We start from the raw sequence: 21,456 nt of genomic DNA, 5'->3' as shown, positions 1-21,456 counted from the left end.
AATAATAAATGTTGGACGTCTAGGTATAGAAGGTAAATAATGATTGAATATGTGGAAGGCAAATATGTAACAACCCAATTTTTCTCGCTCCCTCTCTATGATCTCTCTCCCTGTCTCATGTGCCCACGGACCCACCCATCAGACCCATCTCCCTCCCCATCACTCCTTCCTTATTAGAGTCGGTGCCCATTTCAATTCGATTCCCCCCATTCCCGCATGCAATCAAGCGATTTAAATTCCTATTGAAAGCCTCAAATGGTAACCGACCGTGTGTGATCACATCTCAGCCGTTTTCGCGAAGAATTTGAGCTCCATTTGGAAACCAAGCCCTAAAACCTCGCTGTCGTATTAAGACCCGTCCGACCAAATTAAATCTCCCCCTCCTATCTATAAAAGCCACACTCGACCCTCCGTCGATCCTCCTTCCGTTCCACTGTGCTCGTGCCCCAAATCTTATCGTGTTTGAGCCACCCGAGAGCCCCCCGCACTACTGCCGAAGAAGCCGATGTTGTCGTGCTTCTTCGAGCTTCCTCGCCACCGTCCAAGCCCGTAATCGAGTTTGTCGTCACCAACCTGTGCTGCTCCGCCGCTCGTAATTTAGATCCGAGCTGCGTCGCGCCGATCCGATCTTATCTAATGAAGCATCACCACAAGGAGTCATCACCGAGCTTCCCTGCCGATGTCCGAGCCCTCAATCGAGTTCTCCATCACCAACCCGTGGTGCTCTGCTTCTCATCATCAAGATCCGAGCCATGCCGCGCTGATATGATCTTCTCTAACGAAGCATCACCGTGAGGAGTCGTCGCCGATGCCGTCGATCAACCTAAGCCGAGGTAGCCCTTCTCTCCATTGTCCGATCATGTTTAATCAGTTACGATTGGAAGATTGTGTACCCTTTCGCATTAGGCGATCTCACCGTGTGATCCATTTTAGGCGGCTCCGATTTAATGTGTGTAATCCGAGTCAGCTTACCCTCGTCAGTAGCCATATAGGTGACCTAGTCCAACGTGGCGTCCAATCAGCGCAACCAAGCCCAGTCAGCATAGTGACATCACCATGCGCAATATTTAGGTTTTTCACTAGAAAATAATTCACGAAAATTGTAAAATCCGAGAATAGGTTTTTCTATTTAGGAAAATTCTAAAAATTAGTGAATAAATTTTGTAAATCTTTAAAAATGATTTCTCGGTAGAATAAATTTTATTAAATTGTTTTATTTCTGTTTTTATTTCTATTATTGTATTTTAATCATGTTTAGTGTTGTTTAATATCTTTTTAGTGTTAAAAAATGTAACTAAATTTAGAATAATTTTTTTAATTATGGAAATAGTTTTAGAAAATCTAGAATAGTTTTGATAATGTTTTAAATAGATTTTCTTTAGTAAATAAATAGTTATAATATGTTTACTTCTTATAAAAATTGATTTAAGTCTTTTTAATTCGTAAAAATGCAAACACTTTTTGTAATTTTTTAATCTTTTTAAATAGTTTTATATCATAAACTAATTCTAAAAAATTGTAAATAAATGTTTTTGACCTATAATAAATTCAAATAAATTAGGTTAAATTCTAGAATTTAATATTTATCCTTTTAATCCCTTTTAAAATTCAAATTGCTATAGTTTGCGTGTTGTAACTCTGATTTGGGTGATTCTTGCATCTAAATTTTTCTAAAATTGTATTCTAGACATCCGTAGAATTTGTATGTGTGTTAGCATTGTTTGGTGCATGTTCATAGTGTTGTTTGATTTTTTCGTGTGTAGAAGAATTCATTTTGGAGCCGCTCGAGAGCTTCCAGGATCAGGATTTCGAGGATTCTTGCAGCAACCAAGAGAAGACAAGTGTTCTCGAACATCTTGCACCCTTTTTTTGTAAATTGTTTGTTTTTTAAATTGCATGCTTGTCAAATATGTGTACTTGACCTATTGATAGGGTTTACTAATATTTCCCCAATATCCCTTGTAGCAGTAGTATGGTTATTATGTTATGGGTAGAACATTCTTAGTTGAGCTTACTCATGGGTAGTGTAGGCAATAATAACTTTGACTAATTAAATGATATATGGAACATGAAGATAATTCTGGTAAAGTGCTTAGAGACATGGATCTTAGGGTCTGGGCAGGTGTTGGAATTATGGTTGGCATGTGGATATGTTTCAAATACTGTGGGATTTGATGGCATTGTGATGATTACTCTATTGATTGGTTGGCGGTGGTCTTGCCATACTATGTTAAGTATTAATTCGTGGAGTGACCACTCATGACAACAGTACAACGGCGAGGCTTATATGGGTACAACTTGACCAAGTAATTGGATATTCATGACAACAGTACAACAGCGAGGTTTATATGGGTACAACTTGACCAAGTAATAGGATATTCTTCTAGCAGTGCATGAACTAAACTGATGTGTAGAAAGGAAACGCTACTTCCCGGAGCTACTAGGCAGAAGATGGGGCTTCTGGAGTGGAGGGTTAGTTACTCCCACGATGGTGAAACCTCAGTGGGTGATTGCATGTTGGGAGACTCTTTGAAATTGCCTTGTAGTAATTTTTTGGTTGTACACCTCTGAAGTATGTAAGTGTCTAGCTAACACGAGCATAATTGATGATCACGATTCGTGTGTAAAGTGTACAACCTCTGCCGAGTGAAAACTGATATATCAGTTGTGCTCACGGTTATGAGCAGCATGGATCCTCACATGACTAGTTGGTGGTTTCAGTTTGGTCTTGGTTTGGTTTTGGTGGACCACAACGGTAGGAGCTGTGATTCGAGTTTAGTTTTGGTTAGAGGTGGATGGAACTTTAGATGTGGAGCAAGGTGGTTGGAACTTTAGATGTGGAGCAAGGTGGTTGGAACTTTAGATGTGGAGCAAAGTGGTTGGAACTTTGGCTCGAGATTTAGAGATCTTTCATATAGTAAATAGGTTGCTTTTAAAATTATTTGACCACTAAAAGGCATTTATGCAAATAAGTTAAGCAATTCTTGATATTGGTTCACATGTCATACTTTTTCATATTTGTTGAGTATTTCATGTACTCACGTTTGCTCTCTTCCCTCAACATATTGATACTCAAAAGGTGAAGATTTCTAGGATTTCCCTGAAGATGATGCGGTGTTCTAGGTGTGCGGGCTTTTCGATTGATTGTCTGTGGAGCGTTGGTGCCGCGCTATTTCTTCTGTTGCTGTGTAATTTTCTTTTAGACCCTTTGTGGTCGTTAAGGTAAGAAAGTTAACATTGTAATAAGAGATATTGTTCCGTTATTGCATCTATAACATCACTATATATCATGACATACATATAGCCGCATTCGGTTTAGACTTAAAACCGGGTGTGATAAAGTATTAGACGTTTATGTATGTAAGATAAATAATAAGAGATTAAATATTTTTTAAGTAAAAACGATGTTCAAATTTGCACGATGACTATTTGATCAACTCAAATGAATGATGAAGATCGATCAGATCTGCAACAACTCGCGCATTTTTTAACTATAGATACCTACTAAAAACAGCTGGAGCTATAAATTTCGGATTCTGTAGACATTGGGCCGGCCTAGGTGGTTTCAGTGTTCATAAATGGCCCCTCGAGGCTGAATAATCATCCAACAATGGGCCGAATGTGTCAGGCCACTGCCTACTTAAGACCAGACTGGATTCATCGATCTCAACATGACTGCACATTTTCATATTCCAGAATCCTACGAATTAAACCGGGCCAGGCCAAAATTTTACGTGGCATGGCCCGATAGTTTTACCAGGCCAGGACCGGAAGAAGCTTTCGAGCTGAAAGGCATGTGCCTTCTCCGGCCCAGATCAGCCCAGTAATTGCTCAATTTTTTTTAAATCCAAAAATTGCAAATATATACGTTTGTTTTGAAATTTTGCAATTCTATACTTATATCGCTCGTTGAAAGGGCGACAAATAACTGACGACATGTTTTAAAAAAATAAAAATGCAGTGTTCCAATGCTCTCATAATACATAACAATATCTAAATAGTCATGAAATTTTTTGAAAAACAATTGAGGTGTAGAGGATGCTATAATAAGTGCCCCCAAAAAATTTTAACACAAACAATTACTTGTACAATAAGAAACTAAAAGGACAAATTTCAGCATCTCTTAAATTTGTCTTTTTTTTGTTTATCATTTTACAAGTCATATTTTTGTTTGATTATTTTAGAGCTAGATGATAGTATCATGTACACCACAATTTGTTTTTATAATTTTTTATGACTTTTGATAGTGTTTTGAATTTTGAGAGCATTAGAACATTGTATTTTTATTGTCTGAAATTTTTTGTACATGTCGTCTTTTCAACGGACGACAGGAGTATAGAGTTGCAAAATTTCAAAAAGAACATATATATTTGTAATTTTTGGATTTTAAAAAATAAAAATAAAAAAGATCGGAAATGCTCGGGTTTGAGCTCGATCAGCCATGCCTATTGCACCTCTAAAAAAAAGAAAAGGCCGTTCGAAATGAAAATGCACAAGTTGATGCCAGAATGCATATAGCTTCAATAAGACAAATGACAATGTCTAGGTTTTGATGCAACAACCATAACGAAATGCCGCTATTTTTAGTTCGAAATGCGAACCAACTAGATGCTGACCGCTAAGTTTGTTACAGAACTTAGGAAACCTAAATACAAGCTGGTATCTGGTAACCTATCAGTGCATGCACCGCATGCATGCATGGGCAAAACCATCCATGCATGGAGTCCCATGCGTGCACTCATCTTCTGGTGCACACAAACCTTGAGCACCGTTCGCACCTGCAATATTATTTCTGTTCCGTGCACATAAATAATCCCATTCCATTACTGAAACGTACAAGTTCATGAACTATCCTGACAGAGCTCACTCAGGCAGTACAGAGAGGAAGAGAAGAAAGGGTACAAATAGGAAGAAGGATCAGAGCAACCAGGCAAAGATAACATTCAGATACAGAAACTGTGTGAGTGAATGGCATCAAGACATGCAGAGCTGCCCTCTTCTATTCTGCTGTTACCATTGGTGATCTACTCCCTGAATGTTTCGGCCTACTGGAGATGGAAGTTGATTATGACATGCCTTACCTTACGATACCAGTTTCTACTGTATATGGTTTAGAAGCTACTGAAGTTTGTGGAGAGAATAACTGAAGACTTCTAGCGTCCCTCCTCCAGTGTTGTGAGGCTCATGTCACTTACATAACTTTCTCCTGCCCCACCAGTTTCGTAATTCCTCCTCGCAAAGTATACCGGCTCTCTCGGCTGTGGCAGCTCTATGGCTTCGTTATCCAAGCTCGACACCACCCATGGCATAAGTGGGCGAGCATTTGGGTTGTCTTGTACCGACAGGAGTCCGATCTGAATACATCGTAGAGTTTCATCAGGTGAACAGCTCTCAACAACTGACAAGTCAACTAAATCCTGCATGCTTCCATCCTTCCATAGGTTCCATGCCTGAATCGATCGATCCATCCATCAATCGTGTGCTAATAAAGGGTTGCATTTCATATGAGTTAAATAAGTTTTGGAGAATTTTGAAGTACTTACATAAACTACAAGGTTGGGTGAACCTCTGATTGGGCCTGTCTCTCTGATCTTCAAGCCACTCACAATCTCCAGGAGCAATACGCCAAAGCTATAGACATCGGATTTGACAGAAATGATGCCTTCCAATGCATATTCAGGCGCCATGTAACCACTGTTTGAACCAAAATCACACAGCAAGCATACAATTTTAACTTAATTAGTTCAAGAACAATGGTATGCTGCTTGCTCCGAAATTGCTCCATGTATGAAATCACTCACAAAGTTCCAACGACTCGATTAGTACTTGATTCTTGTTCGTTGACACCAAAAATCCTAGCTGTACCAAAATCAGATATTTTGGGTCTCATTTCAGCATCCAACAGTACGTTGCTTGCTTTGAGATCTCTATGAATTACTGTCAATCTTGAATCTTGGTGGAGATAAAGAAGGGCTCTGGCTACACCTTTGATTATCTCGAATCTTGCGGGCCAGTCAAGCAGTGATTTTCTTGCAGCATCTGCCAAGGATAGAATCATATGAAGTTCTTATCAGTTGTTTATGTCTCTTTGATCAAAAGTTGCGCTTTTGCAAGAAGTGAGCAGAACATACTGAAAAGGAAGGCATCCAAACTTTTGTTAGGAAGGTATTCATAAATCAATAGTTTTTCATCTGCATGAATGCAGCAACCTAGAAGTTTAACTAAGTTTCTGTGCTGCAACTTGGCAATCAGAACCACTTCATTTTTGAACTCCGCCACCCCTTGGCCAGAACCTTTGCAGAGCCTTTTCACAGCGATTTCCTTTTCTCCCAGTGTTCCCTGAATAAATGAAAGATTCTTGAATCAGACGAGTTAGAAATTCCAATACTTTTCAACCGCTCAAACTGCCAGCACAAGCCTAGTTACCTTGTAAACAGTGCCAAATCCTCCTTGTCCAAGTATGGTGGAATCAGAGAAATTATTTGTCGCGATGGCAATTTCTCTGAAGCTATAAAATGGATAGTCTACAATTCTACCAGCAAGTTCATTGCTAGTGCTCATATCTCCTAGCACCAGTCTATTCCAGATCTCTTGACTTCCTTGTTTGCCTGACAGGATCACAGGGATGTGGATACAGTTCCTCCAGTTTGCATTGGAGTAGAGAAAAAAAATAAAAAAGGAAGAAAATATATCTCTTATCTACCTCTAAACCAGAAGATCCAAATAAGCCCTATGCATATGAATGCCAGCAAACTTGCAACAACTGGCAGTACAATTTCTAGGGTGTTGGTCTTGCTCATGTTACCTGCAATGATTAATTAATGAAAAATCAACAAATTTCATCCACTTAGCAGGCTATATATGTTGAGTATTTCTCATGCTCTCCTCATAGTCTAATATTTCACAAATATAGGTCCTTCTTCACAATTCAAAAACCTACCTGGTAAGGTTAGCAGAAAATAAAAAGCCAGAAATCATACCACTTAATTTGTTCATGCGAATATAGAGGTTCTCCCCTCCTTGGCTGAACTTCTCCATGTCAATCATCTTCCCAGTCCATATCAAGCACCTTGTGTCATCCTCATCAATAGCCCTGGTACTCATGTTGGCATAAGCATATGCCACGCAGGAGCAGTTGCTCCTGCATTCTGCCGTGCACTCATCGAAGCTTCTGTTCCGGACGTAGAGGAACTGGTCAGGGACCTTCATGTGCGGCAAGGTCAAGAAGCCATCTCCACCTCTACATCTCCGCACCTTCTTCCGGCGACATCCCTGCGAAAATCTGCCGCCAACACTGCCTTCATGAGGACCACAGTAATCATAGTTATTGCACTCATGCTCAGGCTCAAAACCATCAAGGCACTTGCATGTTGGGGTAGTTCCAGTGTTGTCGCAGTAAGCGTAAGGACCACAGTAATCATAGTTGTTGCACTCATGCTCAGGCTCCGTGTACAAGGCTGTCCATACCGACATGTTGCTGTCCCAGCTTAGTATATTTACCTTGCCTGAGTAGTTTATCTCCATTCTGATCAGAAAGGACAAGGCGTCAATTGGCATGCCGAAGGACATGTACAGCTCGTCATCGGCACCACGATGTACCGCCATGTAAATGGGGGAATGGAGGTTGTCCATGTAGCTCCCGAGAAGGAAGTAGCTATTCCACACCGGGCTTCGACGGTGTGGCCTTGTGCCGTTCCAGATGAAGCGCTGCAGGAAGTTGTTGGGGTCTGCACCGTAGGAGAAGGTGCCAGGGGATGGGTCATGTAGGCTCCTCCAAGAAATGAGGTGTTGCAGCGCATGCATCTTGTGGCTGATCCTGAGGTTCATCCCGGGAAGGAGAGTGTCAGTCGGGTGGTCGAAGCTCTGCCATAGGACGGTGCTGTTGCTCAATGACCGGAGGATGAAGTTCCCGGTGTTGTCTAGTGTGGCTTCTGCAGAGAAGGTGGTGGCAGGTGAAGAACTGATGGCGATGCTGTTGTTTGACCTCCAAAGGACGCGGCCATTGCCATCGGACAGGACAAGGTTTGTGCTATTGCTCAAGGCGAGCACCGCGGATGAAAGATTGGTGATTGGCACCGCACGGTTGGCGATCCACACAGTGGTGTGCTGCGGGATGTTGTTGTACCATATGCCAACATAGTAATGTTTTTTGGTGGAGTTGGATGGGGAGAAGAAGCCCAGGGCGAAGGTGCCATCGTCGGACACAAGAGTGCTGCCTGCAGAGAGCGGCTTGCCGGGGACAAGGTGGTTCCTGGATGCACAGAGATGCATCGAACTGAATGAACAAGAAAGAAACAAGAGGATGGGATAGATGGGAAGGGAATGCATTGGCATTTCCGGCCTCCTACGTGCCATGAAGAAATGATTATGGAATCATGGAGGTGGGGTTATAGAAGGAATCAGAGGGTAAGGTTGCCTGGATAGCTGGACTCCAAGGAGCGAAAGAGTGGTTGAGTTGTTCCAAAACTAGCACCCACACCGAATGTCACTGTTTTCGCTGGAAACGCTACTAATCACACTGCAATATTCTTATTGATCTACTGTTTCCCCTGATTCTAAGGTATTTGTAACCATGCAAATAATGATTCGGATTGCAGGTCATTTGATATATAATGTTATAAAATTTGTGAAATCCGGGAAAGTCTACTTTATGTCTCTAAGTTTTCTTCATGGAAGTAAAATCTAGGTATCCGGTATATATTCCATCACTGAAGTTCCAAATGGTCAGCTCCGTTCAGAAATAAATTATTCCTCCTAATCAATATCTCCCTGGCTTCAAGATCTAGATAGTGTTTAGTTCATGGGATGGGACAAGACGGAGTCAATTCATCCAGTTTTTGAGCCGTTTGGGTGGAGAGTAGCGAGATGGAATGGTTCGGAATCAGAAAAAAAATCCTTCAAAAATTAAAGATAGAGCTATTAAAAAAATGGTGACACGCGGTTCAAACATGACACTGACGGTAGATTCGAGATATTAAAATTGACTCGTTATATTCCAACCACCAAACAAGCATTTAAGATTGTGGTTTTAAGTCACATTTGTGGTTTTGTGCAATTTGCTCCTAGAGAAATGCCCCTCCTGCTCACAGAAGTAGGGCATGCTTTGCAAATTTATAGCTAAAAGTAATTTGAAGTTTCTGAATATACGATCAGAATGGGGGTGGTCCAAATTGCAAATGGGATGTGTTTTTTCAGATATACAATCAGAATGAGTTGACTGTGATTTTTTTACATTTAATTACAAAATGGAAAAACTATGTCAGGTTTGGACATATGAAAGCAGAACATTTTGGTTATATATATGAAAGAACAAAAATGGAACATTTAATTAGTTCCTATGGTTCAACTGAAAGGACTTGACTTTTTAATTTGGAAACTGGGAGACGAGGATTAAACCCCACCGTTTAAACTTCGATCAATACAAGGAGACTGAACTTCCAAGAATGGTCCTCAAAGCTTCCGATTCTGATACCCAGTTCCAGTTTATTTCTGAAACCACATCCTTGCACACAGCAAGGTGACGGAGACGGTTGGAGAAGCCGGCGCGAGGCGGCTGCCGGAGCGCAGGGCCGGCTCTGGGGGTCGAGCGGGGTGGCCGCTCCGGGCCCTAAAATCCAGAGGTCTCATATGTATATATATTGTGTATATTGGTTTAAAAGAAACTAAAAAAATTAAATCTGTGCGATTTATATTTAATAATAGAGTTTTATTTTTAATCTCGTCTCGGGTCACCGAAATGTCAGGACCGGACCTACCCGAGCGACTGCAAACCTTGCTGAGTTCTTGTTGCATGGTAGCTGGGTCCGTGTTTGATGTTGGGCTCTGCAGATGAGCCGAGGAACGCTTCCTTGTTTCCTTGCTGTGGTCCATAACCAAACAGCCGGCGGCCCTCTATGGCTCTATGATTAGCAAGGCCCGTTATATATCAGCTACAAACGTGACATTTCCTTGCAGGGGAAAAAATGCCGGTGTGATAAAACAGTGGTATTCTATATTGCAGTTTGCCATGGGAGGAGCTTGGTAAGTAGGGATGGCAAGCAGGCGCGGCGGACACATGTAGAGCTCTTCTAATCTTCCATATTTATGTCTGTCAGATTTTTCTCACCCTACGGATATAACCGTTAACAGCTATGGACAAATAACTAGGAACATACCTATCGTCAACGGATATAGGTATGGAGAAGATCTATCATGCCTATGGCTAACTAGGAACTTAAGGGTTTACCTTTAGAGCCACCTATCATATAAGTATATGGGTAAATAAGCGACATGAGCACGAATAAGCCTTTCCTATACCCTTGCATGTATGTCCGTTAATCAAAATTGCTCATTCACAAATATACCTGTGAGCAGAGAATGAGAAATATACTCAACTTTATTAGGGTATTTACCATGGCTAGATAGGTTATCGGGCACCTTTGCCATCCTTTGGGCCCAAACTGATCCATGGCGTTGGTGCTGTGGGAGAACTCGTAACGAAGAAGGAAACAAGTTGCTGTGGTGAATCTTTTTCGGGCCAGTTCTGGCGAGCGGGCCCACCTGCCCAGCGTGGGAAAGCAATCCGGTCCATGCCCTTTCACGTGGCCTCCGGACCCACCCCGCCCCATCGCTCCACAGCCACAGGCTTCTTCTTCTCCGCATCTTCTCTCTTTCTTTTTCTTTTTTAGCCCTCGATCTTCTCTCTCCCAAACACGCATTTTCGTTGCTGAATGTGAGAGAGTAGAAATGACTTTATTTTAAAAAATTTATACAATTTCTTATATCTCACATAGGAGATATGTGTTAAGAGCTATCTCTGTGAGTATTTCTCAAGTATACTCTAATGGCTATTCTTAGCTATCTCTCTCGAGTAATGGTACATATATATATTTATATTTATCAAATCAGATTAAAATAGTAATTAAACATATTTTTTATTAAAATTATAGTCATTAGTCGATCCAAAATGCTCGTACGGGAAACCAACCCCTCAGTATTTCTCTCTCAACGTGTGGCCAATGTTTGATTCCTCTCTCTTTCACTGTCATGCTACACTCACTTGATTTTTTCCCCATTTTTTTCCTCTTACTTTGTGGCTGTTGTCTAGGGATGGACAAGTATAGCACTGCAAGATTTGTTAATTGTAGCTGATTGATTAATTAATTTATTAATCGACGGCATGGCCTACTTTGACATGGACAATTCACTCCAGCTCAATCCAAATCCAAATCTCCAACGCGGACAGATAGATAGATAGAGATGTGTGGATGTTCATCAGTTCATGTAGCTATCACGTCTATCTGTGTGTCTGTCACGGTTCGACGGAACCGGGTGCAAACTGCAGAGACTGGTGCGTACGCGTACGTGCACATGGACAAGGTCGTGCACTGGTGATTACTGTAGCCATGCAATTCACATGTTCTTCCTTAGTTCCCTGGTGCAGGAATTTGCCGTCGACCAAAGTTTTCTTTTCTGGTGCGTATATATTACTACGTTTGAAATAACGGGGAATTCACGGGAATCAATATCATATCCTCGTAAATCTGGTAAAGTCTCTCGTGTCCATAGTTATATACTCCCTCCATTTCAAAATACAAGACGTAAAAAAAATTTAAAAAATCAAAATTTATAAATTTGATTAATAATTAGTCAAATTATGCTCATATTTAATGTACAAAAGATATATCAATAATTTCATACTTCATATATTATTTAATAAGATTTTGTTTTATAGTAATTGATAATATATTATAAAAAAATCAATAATCAAAGTATACTGTGAAGGACTTTCTCAAATCTTAATACGCTTAGAAAAAAGAATAGAGATAGTATGTAACAGCATGTTTATTTCCGACAGACTATGGTTTGCCAAACTTTTTATTTCTATAGTCACAGTCACACACACTTGTGTTTTTTCCATACCTAAGTCTTTTTAACTATGATAAAAGAATTGGGGGTTTTCAAAGTTTTAGTGCGTTTATTTGTATTTAAAAAAACCACAAATGCACCGTCGTCTAGTTTCCTTTCGATCCGTGATCGGCCCGTTGCAGGCTTGCAGGTCGGTGCGGTTACCTCGACGGGGAACAGGTGAGAACAGGAACGGAGAGAGACAAAAGAAAAACAAGGTGTGGGCCCACGTCCAGTGACTCATCCCGCGCGGCGCGCGGCTCCCCAGGCGAGCGTGCGGCCACGGCTGGCCGTTGGCCTGGCACGTCGATCACGTGGGCCCCACAAGACCCACCACAGCCACCCGTCTCCCCCCGCCACGCCGTGCAGGCCGTCCCACGCCACCAGTCTCCGCGGCCGCCCGCTGCGGATCCGACGGTCGGGAGGCGCGGTGCGGTCGCCTCGCCTTGCGCCAACGTGTGGCCACCAGCAGCCGCGAATGTCTGTACAGTTGTGGGAAAGACAACTCTGTGTGGATACAAGGTTGATCGGTGGATTTTCTCTTATATTTTATGATTTTCACTTTCCTTTAACATAAATTCCAATATAAATAAATAGTCTGAGATAAATCTCAATGCAAATAAACGATTTTAATAGTCCATACACGAGCAAAGGCTAATGGAATTTTCCACTCCATACAGTAAAAATATTTTCCCTTCTTTTTTTTGGAGAGGACAAGATTTTCATGAAAAGAGTGCATTTCTCAGAAGCAATTATTTGATGATGGTGATATGGATCATTTGAAAGCTATAAATTGGTTTTCTTTCCACATGACCTTCCGTATTACTACATTAATTAATCAAGAAATATGCTTTATTTTACGTAAATTTTTTTAATAAGTGTTCAAGTACCGCCAAAGGCTTTTTGCCAAGGGAAAAAATACTTTCGAAGGCGTGCCAATGTTTGGAATGACCTAGGACCACTTCTACCTACAATAGTATTCGGCATGGTGTTTGCTTTAACTTCTTAAAAAAATAAAAACCAAAATGAATGATGTCAAACAAGGAGATCCGACTCGGAAATCCTTGCTCTCTTCGTCACGGAAGGTCCTGCACTAAACAATGGGTTATTTTATAACTCAATTCTTAATGGGTAGCTCATAAATAAGCAAAAACAGGTGTGTAGTGTGGGTGCGTGAGTGCACGTTCATTCGACTTTGTACTTAAAAAAAAGAAGCAAAAGCCGAGATTGAGTTAAGAAGCAGAAGGTACCTCACAGACAGAAATTAATCGTGCCAAACTAAAGGAGGTTGAATCAGTGTCAATTTTAATTACAACATAGCATCTGTCAATATCTCTGCTAGCTTTTTGACCCTAGAACTGATGCTGCTGCAGTATTTTCTAACACATCATCCTATATTGCATGTTCGAAATCAAGCCCATTATATTGTTTTTGGGTCCAATATATAATGGTTTCAGGGTAATCCTTTTTCCCTTTTCCCTTTTCCCTTTTGCGAATCATTATATGCTGCAATTTATGTCCGCTTATTTCCTACAAGGATGCTTGATGTTGTCTTGCGCCTTTTCTTTTCTCATCCCTCTCTCTCCTTTCGATGAAGTACATGTTATCTGTTTACCATTACTTGTAGAAGAGCTATTGGAACAAAAGTTACTCCTTTATATCTTGGCAAAGCCAGGAGCCCAAAAGGATTCGAGTATTCCAGCTTTCCAGTTCAAATGATATGTGTGTTGTTTTCAGGAGCCTAAGTTCTCCACTCGAAAATCGACACAATAGACTTGGTGGTGTAAGGAATGGAGATATATTCTTCAAAGTGTACTATGCGCCTCGCTCCCATCTAAAATTCTAACTATCTGATCTTGGTCGAATGGTCCATGCTTGAGAAGTATTGGAATGGAATATGTATCAAAAGCAAACGATCATAAAGATAGTTTACCCATGAATCGGCTTTTTTTGGCCGGCTTGTGGCTACTCCAACTCAACATTGTGCTGAGATCTCAAACCCGACTCGATTCTGAAATAGACACCGGGTGCAAAATACTAATTAATTGTAACATCTTATAACATCCTAAGTTTTAGCATACTAATTAATTATAAATTTTACTCTAAATTAAACAAATATGATTAATTAAGCCAAATAAGATCAAGAAAAAAATACATATTCAAATGTATTAAGTTGACTAGGTATTCCAAGATGTACTAGAATTATTTTCAAAATGCACTAGAGTTATCTCCAAAATAATTCCTGTATTAATTGATTCATATGCATTGGTTTATGATTTTTATGGTTCTTTGTGTGGAGATTTGAAATTGAATGTCTCTCAATTTAAAATCTGTTCTTAGATTCTATTCAGTTCAAATTCAATTTGAATTCAAATCTTTTTTGTTTGAATCACATCCCAAATCTTAGAGCTTTACTCCCATTTCATAAGTTCAAATAACCCCAATTGAATTTATGCCTTTCAAAGTTAAAACTAAATTCAAATACCTCAATTTGAATTTAAACCCAAACCCCTTTTTCATTTTCTTTGTTTTTTTCTTTTCTTCTTTCCGGGCCCAAATCTCTCTCCCTCTCTCCTTTCACCGGCCTAGCCAACCGGTTAACCTCAGTTAGCCCGGCTTCTTCCCCCTTTACGACGACTGGGTCGCAAGCACACCGCTAGCCCAGGCTCCTTCGCGTGCTGGCCAGCCTGCGCAAGCTCAGCCGTCAGGCGCCCTCTCCTTCCTCCTCCAGCACATCATCGCGCTACGTTGTTCGCCACCACGACGGCTGCTTTCCCCCCTAGAAATATTGCCGCTCTCCCGCATGGAATGCCCGGTCACTTTCTCACGCTCTCGCTCACTCTCCCCTCTCTCAGCTCTCTCTCTCTCGTAGCCCGAGCACCTAACGCCCACAACTTTCACGACCTGCATGTGCTGGTCAGCGCAGAGCCTCCATGCCGCCTCAAAAATTGCCGCTATCGTTGTCCTATTCCTCATGGACAGCGCGACGCGCTTATCGCCTTGGTGCTCACCACTCTCCCTTTATAAATAGGGCAACCCCAGCTTCTCTATTTCCTCTTTTTCCCCAATTCACTTCCATCGCGCCATTTCTCTGCGTCGTAGCTCCGCCGTGACCGATCCACCCCCATGTGCTGCCGAGGAGCCCTTGGAGGTCGTCACCGTCCCTGTGCCACTCTCTATCGACCACAAGCCCACCAAGAGGCTGTCCGAGCCAGAGACCGAGTAGCACCACCGTCGCCTCTTCGACGCATCGCCAGTCTCCTCCATGCCCGTTGTCGTTCTTGCTCTCGGTGAGCATCCCAGCCCCCTCACGAACCCTCCTAATTAGAATGTAGCTGTCCCCGTGCTTCCTTCTCACACGTAGCCGCGTGCAGCTATGTTTTGTTCCGCCGCTGTGATGTTACTTGCCGCCAGTGTGCTTTATGCCTTTATGTGTGGTCCGGCCATCGCGTCGTGTAGTCTGGCGGGAGCTCTAGGCCTCCTTTTCCATGCAGGTTAACCACACTGGTGAAGGGGAGGCGCTGCCCAATTTTCTTGCGCAACCGCTGTCTGTTCCAGCTGCCGTCTGGTGCTGCTCCAGCCATTGACCGCCGTCGATAAGCCCGTAACCGAGTTCCTCGTAGCGCATATGTCGTTGATGTTTGCTTCCCGTCGTGGAACTCCAGTAGGAGCGTGTCTCCAGTGAGCTTACCAGTGCGGCTCTGCCGCAATTGTTCATCGTCGAATGTTTTCCCCATCGCCGCCTTGCTCTGCGCCTATGCACTCGCGTGCGTGGTGGGCCATCGCTTACATGCTGCATAGGCAGGCTGAGAAGGCCGTGGCTTGGCTCGGTAGTGGCCGACTGGTAGGCCGGCCCAGCCACCCAATGGTCGTGGCTCAGTGGGCCTGCCTAACTCCATAACCCTCTAACTAGTCGGCCCAATCCGAGCCCAATTCAGCCCAAGCGAGTATTATCCATATAGGTCTCACCAAGTTACTGTTCATATAGGCCCAGGCTACTATTCAATGGGTCCCACCTATGGGCTCCATTCATGTATAGTGTCATTTCGTATTTTTTTCTCTTTTTAATTTAGATTAAATCTTCTAGGAGTCATAACTTCTCCGTTCTGAATCTGATTTGGGTGATTCTTTCACCAAAATTCATCTAAATTCGATATCTACCTATTTATCATAGTGTGATATCCATAGGGCTCATTTGGCTTTCCATTTGATTCTATTTTATTCTTCTCTAGTATAGCCCATTATTGATTATAGTCACAATTGCAGAACCGATAGAGTTTTGCGAGTGCTGCGCAGGAAGTATCAGGAGCGAGGAGGATCATGATTTTGACCAAGGCTTGGAGTAAAACTTTAGAGAAGGAAAGTGCAATCTCCTTGATCATATTGAACCTATGATTTCAAATAATCTACATGAGTACCTTCGAGGTCGAGATTTTGTTTAAGTGTGGTATGTTTGTAACATCTTGAATTTTAGCATACTAATTAATTACAAATTCACTCTAAATTAAAAAAAAATTATGATTAATTAAGCCAACTAAAATCAAGGAAAAATACAAATTCAAATGTATTAAGTTGACTAGGTACTCCAAGATGCACTAGAATTAAAAATGCATTATAGTTATCTCCAAAATAATCCCTGCATTAAATAGATTCATATGCATTGGTTTATAGTTTTTATGGTTCTTTGTGTGGAGATTTGAAATTGAATGTCTCTCAATTTCAAATCTATTCTTAGATTCTATTAAGCTTAAATCCAATTTAAATTTAAATCTTTTTTATTTGAATTGCCTTCCAAATCTTAGAGCTTTACTCCTATTTCATAAATTCAAATAACCCCAATTGAAGTTATGCCAAGTCCAAAGTTAAAACTACATTCAAATACCTTCATTTGAATTTAAACCCAACCCCCTTTTTTTCCTTTTCTTTGTTTTTTTTCTTCTTCCTGAGCCCAATCTCTCTCCCTCTCTCCTTTGGCCCAGCCAACTAGTTAACCTTAGCCGTCCTGGCTTCTTCCCCCTATCCCGCTCCTGGACCGCAAGCATGCTGTCAGCCCAACATCCCTCACGCGTGATGGCCAGCCTGCCACTCGCTCGCGCCCGGCCCGCGTAAGCTCGGCCGTCCATGCATTGCCTATCTCGCGGTCGCTCGCCCACACCCTCTCCTTCCTCCTCCAGGAAATCACCACGCTACACCGTCCACCACCGCGATGGCCGCTTTTCCCCTAGAAATATCGCCACTCTCCCGCATGGAATGCTCGGCCACTTTCCCGCGCTCTCGCTCACTCTCCCCTCTCTCAGCTGTCTCTTCTGCTGCCCGAGCACCTGACGTCCACAACTTTCATGACCCGCACGTGCTGGATGGCGCAGAGCCTTCATGCCGCCTGAAAAAATCGCCACTGCGGCCATCCTGTTCCTCATGGACAGCGCAACGCACCCACCGCTTTGCTGCTCACCCCTCTCCCTCTATAAATAGTGCAACCCTAGCTTCTCACTTTCCTCTTTTTTCCCCATTTCACCGTAGCTGCGCCATTTCTCTCCGCCCCAGCTCCGTCGTCACTGATCCGCCCCTATGTGATGCCGAGCAGCCCTAGGAGGTCGCCGCTATCCCTGTGCCGCTCTCCATTGACCAGAAGTCCACCGGGAGGCCGTCCGAGCTAGAGACCGAGCAGCACCGCCACCACCTCTTCGACGCATCATAGCCGCCGCCCTTCCTATTGTCGTTCTTGCTCTCGGTGAGCATCCCTGCCCCCTCACGAACACTCCTAGTTAGCATGTACCCATCCCCGTGCTTCCTTCTCGCGCCTAGCCGCGTGTAGCTATGTTTTGTTCCGCCATTGTGCTATTACTCGTCGCTGGTGTGCCTTATGCCTTTGTGTGTGGTCCAGCCATCGCGTCGTGTAGTTCGGTGGGAGCTATAGGTTCCTTTTTCCTTGCAGGTTGACCACGCTGGTGCAGGGGAGGTGCTGCCCAACTTCTTGCACCGCCACTGTCTGTTTCGGTGGCCGTCTGGTGCCGCTTCGGCTGTCGACTACCGTCGATAAGCCCCTAGCCGAGTTCCATGTAGCACCTAGGTCGTTGGCATTAGCTTCATTTCGTGGAACTCCAGCGGGAGCGTGTCTCCGACAATCTTACCAGTGCGGCTCCATCACAATTGCTCACGATCGACCATTTTTTCCCCATCGTCGCCTCACTCCGCGTCCGCGCACCCATATGTGCGCGCGTGGCCGAGCCGTGGCTCGCGCGCTGTGCAACCCAGCTGAGAAGGTCGTGGTTTAACCCGGTAGCGACCGGCCTGCCAAGCTGACCCAGCCACCCAAAGGCTGCGACCCAGTGGGCTTGCCCAGCTCCATAGCTCGCTAACCAATCGGCCCAATCCGAGCCCAATTTGGCCCAATTCAGCCCAACCGAGTATTGTCCATGTTGGTCCCACTGAGTTACAATTCATGTGGGCCTAAGCTACTATTTAATGGGTCCCACTCATGAATAATGTCATTTCGTATTTTTCTCGTTTTAGTTTAGATTAAATCTTTCGGCAGTCATAACTTCTCCATTCTGGCTCCAATTTCTATGATTCTTTTGCCGAAGTTCATCTAAATTTGAGATCTATCTATCCATCACAGTGTGATATCTATTAGGACTCATTTGGCTTTTCATTTGATGTTATTTGATTCTTCTTTAATATAGCCTGTTATTGATCGTAGTCGCAATTGCAGAACCACTAGAGTTTTACGAGTGCTACGTAGTAAGTATCAGGAGCGAGGAGGATCCTGATTTTGGTGAAGGCCTAGAGTAAAACTTTAGAGAAGATAAGTTCTATATCCATGATCATATTGAACATATGATTTCAAATAATCTACATGAGCAACTAAAACTAGACTTATTATCATATGTGCTATGTATTGCACTTTTACAAACTACTTATAATAGTTAATCTTATCAAATATATACCATGACTTGGAAAAATATATCGCCATAGGATTACTTGTTGTTATGTATATTAATGATGGATAACGCCTTGACAACTAGCATACTTAGGATTGAATACGTCTCCTGAGATGTCGCTTTAAAATGCATCTCTTCAAAAAGGACAATGTTAACTCATATACCATGAATCCTTGATGGTTGTGAATTCTATGATGGTTGTGGAATCCTTGATATCATGTGGGATATGGTAGAATATATGTAATAATAGGTGAAAACTGTTTGGTGGGGGCAGGTGAAGTTGTACTCTGGGTGAGGATACTCTTGGGGGCTTGAGTTACTTCTGTGGTATTCATTGCTAGAAGATACTTGCCCCGACCGTTTAAGGATCGAGTCATTACGCTGTGATTCTTAGCCACCCTAGTGCAACCATGCGTCCTGAATAGGTAGGACTTGACTTCTCCTTCATCGGACTGAGTTGGGCACATACTAGGAGGCTAAGAGCAGCGAGCAGTCAAGTGACCATCTGTCACTCTGTTTGAATATTTCGAGAACCAGCTAAAGGCTTTAAAAGGGGGCTGGCATTCAATACATGGTCTCTGATACATAGGAGTAAATCTCGTAGAAAAGCCCGGTAGGAAAGGTGATTGGAGTGTCTCGGTATGATTCGCTCCTCCGCTTTAAACGGTTGGAGGCTGAGCATATCACATGGGTACAGTGTACAACCTTTGCATAGTATAAATCTATTTGAATAGTTGTGTCCGCGGTCATGGACATGCAAAAGCAGTAACCTTGATGACTAGACTCAGGGTGCGTGTGTCTTGATGAGTAAGTGTGTGGACTAGATGTCCGTGCGATGAGATTACTAGTTTAATCTGCTACGAGCTGTGTGGTACTAGAGATACACCAGATATGATGATAGGGACTGCGAAGTGAGGTGTACCCCCTCCCAGGACCGAAAAACCTCATATATTGCTTGTTACCTTGTTTTTAAACTATTCAAACTATTTTAAGGTTAATAGTAGATGATACAATGGAATACCGTTATAAAACTGCTTTGCGCTAACTAAAACTGTAAAGTCTTATCCTTGAATTACCCTTTTGTGCATCTATCAACACTTTAAAGTGGTATAGTGCTTGCTAAGTACCTTCCGTACTCTTGCTGTCATTCAGATGAGAAAGTCGATACCAACTTCACTTGAGGTGCATGCGAGGAGAGAGTAGTCGTAGAAGTCGCGTTCGCACCCTAGCTGCTTGTGGCTATAGGTCCTTGCTTTCCTCTGTATTTTGTTGGCTGTTCAGCTAGGTTTGTAATATATTATATGGTTTATAAACATTTTGTACTATGAATATTAGTATTTATATACGAAGTTTAACCGTGATATTATAACTGTTATATTGTGTGTATTAACTACTTGATCTAGGGACTGTTAATGGAGGCATAGGAGATCCCGGGTTTAGAGATCTTACAGTGTACAGCCCCGACACATGCTGCGGGAGGGCGGTGGCGGTAGATGAGGAGGGTGCGGGCAAGGCGGAGCGGCGGTGGCACGGAGCCGCTCAGGTGAGGCGGTGGCAAAGGAGGAGGGTGCGAGCGAGGCAGAGCGAAGACGGAGCCAACAAGAGGGCCGAGCACCGACCAGGCGGGTGGCGCAGCTCCCAGCCTCGCGTCGAGGAGGGTGGCTTTCACGGCCGTGCGAGCGCCTGGATTGGAGAGTGGCGACGTCGACGGAGGGTGTAGAGTGAAGCCGTGGGGCGTCTACGTCTCATTGTTTAGACGTGATGACTGCACAAGGCACATCAGCTAGGGTTAGCACATTCCCATGGGCTACTACTACTGGGTTGGCCGACTCAGCCGCCCATGGAGGGCCGCGGGTGAATTCTCGCTCCCGACCCAACCCCATATCGGGCTTTGACCCGCGACCTCGGCGGGGCAAATTTTGCCCCCACCCTCACCTCGCCCCTGCTAGGTGCAAAACCCGCGAGACCTGACCTACCCCGACCTATTGCCAAGCCTAGCCGTTATCCTTGAAGTCTCATTACCAATAATTTAGTTTTGTAGTAGTCATTAATATCATTCAAGCCTTTAACTAAATACAATTATTTTGTAATAAATTACTAATAAAGATGATATAAATTCTACACTATGTAGTTATTTTATAAAACAATATATGACATACATAACCCATATATTACTACTAAATGCGTTTAAAGTTTGTGTCCCCTAATTAGTGTTTAAAATTAATCTTCTGGGTTAAATGAAACCCTGCAAAATCCATATTACTACTCACTTAAACTTCCAGCAACTATGGTACAAGTCTGCGTAGAGCTGCCAAGTCTACATTTAATAATTGTGTAGAATTAGAAAATTGTGTGAACGTACAATCGCATAAAAAGAATGACAATTTTTTTTATTCCTGTCATACGTACGCCCCATAAAATAGACCAGCTTCCTCGTCGGTGCACAACTTTCAGCAAATCCAGATCAGGAGAGCAAATACTCCTACATCTCAGAAAAAGATTGCATTATACTGTTTGATGTGGAAGCGCAGGACCTGGTAAAATTATTGGAAATGCTACCTGTACCAACAATACCTACAAAACAACTTACAATTAATGAAGGAATACAAAAGGTCAAGGCAAAATCCTA

The 21,456-nt window shown here is 42.8% G+C and overlaps 1 protein-coding gene across 1 annotated transcript; it reads right to left on the bottom strand.

The window, feature by feature from the left end:
* Positions 1 to 4,997: 4,997 nt before the first annotated feature.
* LOC133896207 (putative G-type lectin S-receptor-like serine/threonine-protein kinase At1g61610) lies at positions 4,998 to 8,334 on the bottom strand. The gene is made up of 5 exons (XM_062336763.1): positions 6,981 to 8,334; positions 6,704 to 6,805; positions 5,802 to 6,039; positions 5,544 to 5,694; positions 4,998 to 5,450 (listed from the first exon to the last, which is right to left on the bottom strand). Exons 1-5 carry the CDS (start codon positions 8,332 to 8,334, stop codon positions 5,154 to 5,156), a joined length of 2,142 nt encoding a protein of 713 aa, XP_062192747.1. The 3' UTR covers positions 4,998 to 5,153.
* Positions 8,335 to 21,456: the final 13,122 nt, after the last annotated feature.

Source organism: Phragmites australis, chromosome 16 (genome assembly GCF_958298935.1).
Source record: "Phragmites australis chromosome 16, lpPhrAust1.1, whole genome shotgun sequence".
Taxonomy (NCBI): Eukaryota; Viridiplantae; Streptophyta; class Magnoliopsida; order Poales; family Poaceae; genus Phragmites; species Phragmites australis.
The sequence above is the reverse complement of the archived record's forward strand: the minus strand, read 5'-3'. Positions and strand labels throughout refer to the sequence as shown.

Excerpts from the sequence above, each read along its gene's own strand:
- LOC133896207 (XM_062336763.1), bottom strand. The coding sequence starts at position 8,334 with ATGCCAATGCATTCCCTTCCCATCTATCCCATCCTCTTGTTTCTTTCT. Across the intron at positions 6,806-6,980 it reads TCGCATGAACAAATTAAGTG|GTAACATGAGCAAGACCAAC; the intron begins GTATGATTTCTG and ends TAATCATTGCAG. Across the intron at positions 5,695-5,801 it reads AATCGAGTCGTTGGAACTTT|TGGTTACATGGCGCCTGAAT; the intron begins GTGAGTGATTTC and ends TGGTTCAAACAG.